This window comes from Mobula hypostoma, chromosome 11, assembly GCF_963921235.1.
Source record: "Mobula hypostoma chromosome 11, sMobHyp1.1, whole genome shotgun sequence".
NCBI lineage: Eukaryota > Metazoa > Chordata > Chondrichthyes > Myliobatiformes > Myliobatidae > Mobula > Mobula hypostoma.
The window spans coordinates 107,713,602-107,723,498 of NC_086107.1; the positions used below are offsets into that span (position 1 = coordinate 107,713,602).

Below are 9,897 nucleotides of genomic sequence, written 5' to 3' on the forward strand. Positions count from 1 at the left end.
CATCTCATTATCCAGTGCTGGTTAACAGGCGGGGGGGTGGGGGCATGTTCAGTTGTTTTTTCATGTATGTGTACATTCCCTTGAGTGGTTTGAATACAAGACATACAGAATTGTTTTTGAGATTTTTTGCTGGTTAATCAGCTGAATTGTGCATTACTAGTTTTGTAATTTTATGTTGTTTTGCAGGTGCTATTTCGAGCAGCATGGCGCCACCGGTGAAGCCTCGAGATAGCTTGCCCTATTATGAAATGATAGCAGGTGATTCCTTGGCCAGTCATTCTGGCCCTGCGAGTGATAACTGGTCCACCCCTAAGCTCTCAAATGGTTCCAGCGGATCCAGTTGGCCTCCAGGTCTGAAATAATATGTAAACATTTTTTTTTAAGTAATACAAGACCCATTGAATGTGGTCTCTTTGTGGTAAAACAGCTTCAGTTTGAATCAGTGGGATCGGCTAATCTATAAAACAGGAATTTAAGCTCTTAGTACTAATTTATGACTTTTAGCAAAGAATTGTATCATCATTTGAAGAGTAATCAGTGGTGGACCATAACCTGGGTTCAGTGCCTGTCGTGTCCCTCAGTTCTTCTTAAGTGAAAAGAAATCTGCAAAAGGTTATATTCTGTCAAACTTCCACTGAACTAGTTATTAGTACTTATCAACAATGAGTGGTCATTAGGAAACATCAAGGATGCCCACGGAAACTTCTCCTCGGAAAAGTGAAGTATACTTCACGTAAGTGTCTCGGGGCATCCTATTCCAATAGTAAAAGTTATCAGTAGTTCTGCTGTAGTATCAATTCTGATTCTTGAAGCAAACTTCTGATTTCTGGAACTAAGTACAAAAGTATTTAATTTGTCGGAAATGTTCTTTTACATGCTTGTTACTTAGAAGTGGAGTAACAGTTTATCCTGATATTTATTCTTGGAATGTCACCAGTGACAAGGCCAGCATTACTCATTTATCTTAAAGTAACTTGCAAGGTAGTTTCAAAGGGCTTATCCATTGCTTTGATTGTGGAGTTGCATACAGACCAGATGGGGCTTGCATACTTCCTTCCCTAAAAGCCATTCGAGAACCATGTGGATTAATTTTGTGGCCTCCATTACTGATGTATGCTTTTTAAATCCAGATTGATTTAAGTAACTGAATTTGAATTCCACAAAACCATCCAGTGGTGAGATTTAAACTTGTGTCTTTGGATTTCTATTTGAGACTTCTGAATTACTAGTCCACTGTGCTAACATATCCCATAATAGCAGCATTCATTATCCTTTTGGAAATTCCACAGATAAATATGAAATGAATGAGTGGCTACATCAGTCCATGTGTGACTGTGAAGCGAAATGTATTCCTTTGACTATCTTTTAAAGTTTGCCAGAAAATTTGACACCTTGGTCAATACATTACTCCCTCAGACCTACTTTGAAACATCGTGTTAAATGACAGTCATTATGTGCCGTGTTTTAATGTCATTTTGTGTCTCGTGTATGCAGTAATAAAATTAATTAATGCATTCTCTTCCTCTACTTTAATTTTCAGAGTTCCGCCCTGGGGAACCATGGAAGGGTTTCCAAAACATTGACCCCGAATCAGACCCGTATGCGACCCCAGCGAGCATGATAAACAGCTCTGCAGCACCCCCATCCCCGGACTCGGAACACCAACTTCTCAGGGACAGGAGCACAGGTATAAGGGGCCTTACTGTTTATCATAGTTTTTTTTAGTGTTCCTTCGTATTAATTCTGAGAGACCTGAATGCCTATTCTACTAGGATAGAATATGCAGAACACCATCCTCAAGAAATAAGATGGACACTCTTGGGCATTGCAGGGTCTGTAGGTTTGCCCACAGTGGTGATCGTAATAATGTTATTGTGAAAGGGCATTAATATGGTAACATTAAGCTCAAGTTGTTCATCTTTGAAGTGAATTCTCCATAATCTTTAACTATGCTCTTTTATCCACAGGGTCCAGTTCCTCCCTGAACACCTCGCTGCCTTCACCTGGTGCCTGGTCCTATAGTGCCTCAAACAGCTCCTACAGCACTGTACAGAGCACTTCAGGTTAGCAGTATTCCATTGAGCCATTCACTTAAATTCCTGTACCCCTCTGTGGATATATATTAACTGTTGTAATGATGGATTTGTATTGTTTGTGAGCCATATGTAAATAATGTGACGTTTACTGTGCATTGTAATTAAGCAGACTTATCTGTACGGTAAAGTCCATTGTTTTCTGCTGTATATTTGAAGAGGCAGTACAACATTAAATTGTTAGATTAGGCAAGAGCTTTAATATCAATTCTCATGTTTGCCCGTAACACTGTAGTTCTTTTCTTTATTCTTTATTATATTCCAGTCCCAGAATCTACTTCCTCAGTTTCCTTGTACAAACCAACATTCCCCTTCAACTGCAAGATTTAATTCTGATCTCATTTTATTGTTTTCCTAATACAGGATTGCAAGGTGAATAAGTTATGAGACTGATTTGGCTATTGTTTTTATATTCTTTGCTAAAATGTAAGTAGGGAGTATACATGTGCTAAAAATAAGATTTTCTTTTAGCTTTAGACTTTTACATGAATCTTTTTTGACTTTAAGTATATTGTTCCATTTTCTGGTGTGGGGGTTCTGATCCAGTTTCACTGCTCCTTTAGTTGTGTGTTAACAGCATCCTCATCACATTATTGTTCCAGCCAAGTTCAGTGACTTCAAGTCTACGTGGTCTCCAGATCCAATTGGACATCCTAGGATGTGGAAAAATCAGATGTCATCTAAAAACACTAACCCGCCAACACGGCCGCCACCAGGACTGACCAATCAGAAACCTCCTTCATCTCCATGGGGTAGCGGAGCACCCCGATTCAGCAGAGGATGGGGCATGCAGGAGTCACGATATGCCCTTAGTGCGTACCTTGTCTGTTTTTCCCTCATCTTTGGTTCTGTCACTCCAGTTCAAAGTTATTTTATGTTATAAAATTCATTCTTCTGGGTTTAAACTACTATTTTCAGTGTGCTTGCATAATCAGTGTAAGGAAATCCCAGGCCACGAGTTAGTGAACTCTGTTCACAGCTATACCCAGCTCAACTCTGGCTGCAAAATTACCCTGGAGGAATGATGACCTGCCTGCATAATCTAGACTGATCTATTACACAGTGATGGAGGACGTATTGATTAGGTTGTAAATTGGGTGGAGTGATAGCATTTGCAATTTAATCACAACAAGTTCAAGGTGATACACTTTGGAAGATAACACTAGGAACAAGCTCTAGTGTATGACCATAGATCTCTAAAGATAGATCAGGTAGTGAAGAAAGCATATGAGATACTGGTCTTCATTAGAATATAAGAGCAAGAAGGTTCTGATACAGTTTAATAAAACATTTGCAAAGCCACAGCTGGAGAATTGTGTGCAGTTCTAGTTGCCATTGTTACAGATAGGTCATGATTATAAAGGAGAGGGTGCAGAGGAAATGTACCAGAATGTTGCCTTGGTTGTGAGCAGGGTTTGGAGAGATGAGTTTGTTTTCCCTGGAGCAGAGGAGGCTGAGGGAGAACCTGATAGAGTTGTACAAAATTGTGGGAGACAGATGTCTGAAAGCAAAGGAAGCAGTTTAAAGATTCATCAAAAGGGTGTTTGCAATCTGCAGGGGCAGGTGCTCCCACCAGACTTGGGATGGCATAGTTACTGTAATGCTTTGCAGTGCCAGTGAATGGATCAGGGTTCAATTTCTGCCACTGTCTGTAAGGAGTTTGTGCATCTCTCCATGACTGCGTGGGTTTCCTCCAGGTGCTCCTACAGTCCAAAAAGATGTATAGGTTGGGGTTAGTATGTTTTGGGCATGCTATGATGTTGGTACCAGAACTGCGTTTGTCGTTGCTGAAAACAATGCAAACAGCTGTATGTTTCAATGTACAGGTGACAAGTAAAGCTTACCTTTATATCTGATGAGCATTTGAATTGCCAAGATGTAAGGGGCCATGGACTAATTGCTAATAAATGGTATTAGTACAGATGGATACTTGATGGACGCATGCTCATGCTGGGTCAAAGGACTTGTTGCTGTAAAGTGTGACTAAAGATTGTATTATCAGATGTGTCCTTTAGAGCAGATGTTGAATCAAGGTTATTGATCCTCAAGTGGATGTGAATGAACAGACTGATTTCCTAGTCAGATAGATGATGCTGCTGTTTATGGGATTTAGCCATGCTTGTACTTCTCAGATTACTCACAGTAATTGCATATCAGACTTGCTTAAATCTAATTGAATGATGGAACAGTCTTGAAGGAGTGTGTAGCATCCTCATTTCAAATGTTCTATGATCTTAGACATGTAAATGTTATGAGTCTGCATTTAAGAAGTATTCATTGGCTGCAAAGTATTGTAAACTTGTGTAGGGATGCCCAAGTTTGTCCCTCCAAACTTGTCAGTAACTAATAACTGTGTCCTGACTTCAATTTCATTCTGCGTTAGCTCCCAGAGTTAATGAAATTTGGCAGTTCCCTTCTGTTACTTCGTAAATATTAATTGGGCTGCCTGTCTATTGCAAATTAAAAGCATTCTTTATTTTCAAGAAAAATGCACCTCATCTGCTTCTCTCTCTTTAGGTTCTAACTGGAGTGATGGCAATTCGGGTGGATCTGGTCGGGTCAGCTCCTGGCTTGTTCTTCATAATCTCACTCCACAGGTAATGAAATTAGATTTATCAATGTCACAGAGCTGGCTGTGCTTCCTGGTGTGTCTAAAATGTTTTCTCTAGCATGTTAGTTAAGCCATAGTAGCTACTTATTGTCACCTGGCATTGCATACGAGTTTCTTGGTGTCCATCACTTTTTGAAAGTCAGCAAGTAAATGTTCCTGAACTTCTGCCAATTCATGAGTTTTAGAAACTGCTGTATTATTCTATGATTCCATAAAAGGGATATCCCTGTTGTAAACTTTTTATTTTTCACTTTTCATTGAATGTCCATTATAGCATGTAGAATTGTATTTGATATCCTATACGTTGCATAGAGATAAATTGAAATTGGAAACTAAATGAGACAGAGTGGAAGATCAGGCTGACACAAAGCCAGAGACAGAAGCAAAAGTCCAAAATAAATTTTATTGTTAGTGTTGATATATGTTACTATATACAACCCTGAGATAGATTTTCTTGTGGGCATACTCAGCAAATCTATAAGATAGTAACAGGATCAGTGAAAGATCAACCAGAGTGCAGAAGACAATAAACTACAAATGCAAATATAAATAAATAGTAATGAATAAAGCGAATATGAGATAAAGGGTCCTTAAAGAGAGATTGTTCGTTGAAGGTTCATTTCAATGATAGGGCAAGTGAGTGTAGTTTTTCCTTTTATTCAAGAGCCTGATGGTTGAGAGAATCTGCTGGAGAAAAGGAAAAGTCCAGGATTTCCTGAAGCTCTAAATTGAGGGCACTAAATCGCACAGCCTAGTGGTAGAAGTCTGACCATTAGAGATTGTTTGTCGTTGTCTACTGGGCAGCCTGATATTTTCCAGCAAGAGTAGTGGAACTCAGTCCAGTAATTAACACAGGTTTGGATATCAATGTCTAAAGCAAACATACCAAATATTTACAAATCCAATAAAAAAATATATGCTGCTAGACCTGCTGAGTATGAAAAAAAAGAGTAGATTTGTGAAACCTGTTCTGATGAACGGTTTTTGCCCTGAAAAGTTAACTATTTTTCCATGGATGTTTCTTGATCATTTGAGTATGTTCAGCAATTTCTTTTTCTTATGAATTGTGGAATACACAAATACTGAGATATCTGAAAATTAATTGAATTTGAATTCAAGACATTAATTGCCTTAGTAATCCTCCTACCAGTGATTTTTATGGAGAACTAGTGGGATATATCTGTTCTACTGATTAATTGACTTGAGGAATAAAAGATGAAACCAAATTTTAATGCAGGGAGGCAGTCACACTGCACTGAAAAGGGCCCTTCAGTCCAAATAGTCCTTGCTAAGGTGCCTACACGAACCATGTGCCTATCCAAATAGCTTTCAAGAGTTGTTATTGTACCTGTCTCTACCACATACTCTATATTTAAAAACTTGACCCTCAAGTCTCCTTTAAATCAGAATCAGTTTTAATATGTTGTGAAATTTGTTACTTTTGCAGCAGCAGTACGATGCAATAGGTAATAGAGGAAAATGTGAATTACAGTAGATATATATAGTTAAATAAGTAGTGCAAAAATGAAATAGTAGTGAGGTAGTGTTCATGAGTTCAGTGTCCATTCAGAAATCGGATGGCAGAGGGGAAGAAGCTGTTCCTGAATTGTTGAATGTGTGCCTTTAGGCTCCTGTGCATCCTTCCTGATGGTAGCAAAGAGAACAAGGCATGTCCTGGGTGATGGGAGTCCTTAATGATGTTCGCTGCCTTTGAGGCATCGTTCCTTGAAGATACTGCAGAGGCCAGTGTGCACATGAAGCTAAATTTACAACTTTTTGCAGCTTAATTCAATTCTATGCAATAACCCCCACCCTCTCCTATACCAGACAGTGATGCAGCCAGTTAGAATGCTCTCAATGGTACACCTGTAGAAATCATTCTCCACTTTACCTTAAGCCTATCCCCTTTAGGTTTAGACTCCCCTACCCTGGGAAGAAAGGATGTGACCACCCACCTTATCTATACCCCTTGTGACTTTATAAACCTCAAAGGCTACTCCTTATCCTCCTCTGCTCTAGGGAAACCAGATATGCTTCTCCACTCTCTTTTTAATTTGGGGCCCACCCAGCAGCATTCTTGTGAATCTTAAGTGACCCATTCCATCCTTAGTTAACATTTTGCTTTTATATACCAACAGAATCTTTTAGGATTCTTCTTTATCTGCCAAAAATATCTTGTCCCTTTTTTTTGCCCTGCTGATTTTCTTGTTAAGCAGAATTCATATATCTGTCATACACCTCATGGGATTTCCTTGATCCCACCTCCAATTATCTCCTCCTTTTTCCTGACCAGAGCTTCACCATCTTCCCTAATCTTACTATTTTGCCTCCAACCTCTCTCTATCTCACTTCTTAAAGCCTCACACTTGCCATATGTCCGGTTATTTGCTAACGGCTTCTCCCAGTCAATCCTTGCCAGTTCCTGTCCAATGCCATCGAAATTTAGTGCTTTTTGTCAATTCCAAAAAGTGGTAGGCATTGCGCCAGAGCATTGGAAGCTTCGCTCTTTGGTTGATGCGATTAATCTGGGCTGTGTTTTCTTTCTCTAAGTGGATAGCTTTTGGGCCATATGGAATAAAGGCTTTGGCAGGGCAGGGTACGAGATCACAGCTTATGTTGGCATAGTAGATGATTCCAGAAATTGTTGGGTCGGAAAAGAATGAACAGTATTGGGATTGAGTTCCATCTTTGAGCTCCATCTTTAAGCTCCTTCATTGGAAAAACATTAGCTGTAGGCTTAAGTATAAACAACATCACTTAGATGGGTGACAAAGATTTAACATTGGATGAAGGCCCTGTTCTCCTGTCAGAAAAGTAGAAGTAGAAAAGGCAGTTTTCACTTAAATAGATTAACGTTGCTTTCCTCAGATTGATGGCTCCACTCTCCGAACAATCTGCATGCAGCATGGCCCGCTGATAACATTCCATCTGAACCTGACACACGGCACCGCATTGGTCCGGTACAGTACCAAGCAAGAGGCTGCCAAGGCCCAGACTGCGCTGCACATGTAAGTATCTGGCTCTGAAGTAATAAGATTATTCCTTTGCCTGTTTTCCCCCCGCCAACTAAATTGTTCTCTAGTTGGGAAAGTGAGAACAATCTATTCAGAAGCTGTTGACACCAGCCTCTCCGTTCAGCATTGCATTCTGTTTAGAATTTTGATGACAGAGGCAAATGTATACAGAAATGCACAATTCAAATTGGCAAAGCTGCAAGTGAACCTTCGCCTGCAATGAGAAAAGAGCTCTTTCTGCTGAAGCTTAGTAGCTGCCAGTAGTGGGAAACCAAAATGAAAGGAGAATATACTGGAAATTCAAACAGAAGACTTAGTATCTGAAAGAGAAAGAGCAGACTAAAGCCATGATCAAGTGCATTCCATCAAAGTTCATAGCTTATTGCACACGCTGAAAAGTCCACTGAGCATTTCTGGTACTATTTTTCCTCTTGCTTTTTAAGGCTTACATTGTTGCTGTTCTGTTTTGGGTAAGGTTGTCGTTGCTTTCTCTGCCTTGTAGTGCATCGGGTGGCAACCTTGCTGTTTCTTTAGCAATTTTTTGGTCTTTTTTACGAGGCTGAGTTGCTAGCTTGATGCTCAACCCAGCACAGAAAGTGTGCAAGGAGCCAGCCAGATTCGAACCCAGGCCAGTCGCCTTGAAGTCCGTTGCCGATGCCACTACACCACTGGTGATCAATTTGAATTGTATGCAGTACGGAAAATATAGCAGTGGTTGACTTGGGAATATTAAGAGTCTAGTCATCAGTGTGTTCATTAAGCTTAACCTTGCTGCAACCCAGGATGAGTTTGGCAAATTCTATTTCTTTCTAAAGGATCACTTAGCTCTTTGGTTTGTATATACACTGATTACTAAGGTGCTGCTGGTTGAATTAATCCCACTTTCATGGAAGTAAGTTAGAAAGTTAATGGGGAGAAATCAAAAGAATAAATGAAAATGCCCTTTGTTCACCATTAAAACCATTTACATTTCTGAGCACCTTTTTTGTGTCCCTGGTATCTTCCCTTTCTAATCAATTGCCTTTTCCTTTAATTCTGCAGGTGTGTGTTGGGGAACACTACCATCCTTGCTGAGTTTGTCAGTGAAGAGGAAGTCAACCGCTATTTTGCACAAGGTCAGTTGTCAACACCTTCCCCGGGCTGGCAGACGTTGGAGACAGGACAGAGTCCGATGGATCCAGTTGGAAGCAGCCTGCATACGTTCGGTGGTCGGGCCAGCCTGGGACAGTGGAACAGTGCCGGAGGAGTGGGCAGGGGTAGTGGGAACTTGGCGGGAGCCTCGCTTTGGGCAACCCCAAGCTACACGGCGAGCCTGTGGGGGGCCCCGAATTCCGACGATTCGCACCGAATGGGCAGTCCAGCACCCCTGCTACCTGGCGACCTCCTGGGTGGAGGGGCTGATTCAATTTGAACTTTTAAGCTTTCAACCTTTGACCTGTGACCTCGTGAACTTTTTTGAACAGCAGCACTAATGTGTTTTATTTTCAAACTGCAATAAGTTTCAAGACAAGTTTAAAGAAAAAAAAGGAGAAAAAAAAGAAAAAAGTGAAACAAATTAAGGGGGTCATCCACAGTCTCTTTTGTGCACATAGACACCTCCCTCCTAATTTTCGGCTACTTTTTTTTAATCAAAAAAAAATAAAAAACTAAAAACAACAAAAAAAACATATCACACTTCAAAATACTTGAATCATGAACGCCAACATTAAAAATGTGAAGTACACTTTACCATCACACAATAAATAAGTTTTTTTTTAAAAAGGTAGTATAGTTTTTCCTTACATGATCTTTTCTCCCCCCCTCCGTATTGAGAAGTTGTTGCAACAGGATATTTACTGAAAACTCAAAACAGGCTTTTAAAAACTTTTTTTTTTGCACTGGGCACGTTTCCGTCCTCTGACATGCAATAGCGGAGACGCAGCAGAACCTCACGTATTAATGCTAGTGATTGACCAGGGCGGGCATTGAGCCTAGCAGTCACTTACTAGATGTACAAGTTACTGGCTATTACTATGCACCCGTACCAGTGCTGTATGTGCCAGCCCTTTACGGCTGGGACATGGCAGTTACAATTGTTAAACTTGCATTGTGGGAAGGTGTGGGGTTGGAATTCAGCACAGACTCTTAAACTGCTCCCCTGACTACTAAATACACCACCAGGACCACTACTAAATCACAC

The 9,897-nt window shown here is 40.3% G+C and overlaps 1 protein-coding gene across 4 annotated transcripts in view; it reads left to right on the plus strand.

The window, feature by feature from the left end:
- Positions 1 to 9,383, plus strand: part of tnrc6ba (trinucleotide repeat containing adaptor 6Ba) — a 191,735-nt gene extending 182,352 nt beyond the window's left edge. For all 4 annotated transcript variants that reach the window (XM_063062833.1, XM_063062836.1, XM_063062834.1 and 1 more), the window contains 7 exons: positions 187 to 351; positions 1,541 to 1,687; positions 1,968 to 2,063; positions 2,696 to 2,905; positions 4,611 to 4,690; positions 7,573 to 7,712; positions 8,760 to 9,383. In XM_063062833.1, the coding sequence (XP_062918903.1) occupies positions 187 to 351; positions 1,541 to 1,687; positions 1,968 to 2,063; positions 2,696 to 2,905; positions 4,611 to 4,690; positions 7,573 to 7,712; positions 8,760 to 9,129 (1,208 nt within the window). In that variant the 3' untranslated portion in view covers positions 9,130 to 9,383. The remainder of the gene's footprint in view (positions 1 to 186; positions 352 to 1,540; positions 1,688 to 1,967; positions 2,064 to 2,695; positions 2,906 to 4,610; positions 4,691 to 7,572; positions 7,713 to 8,759) is intronic.
- Positions 9,384 to 9,897: the final 514 nt, after the last annotated feature.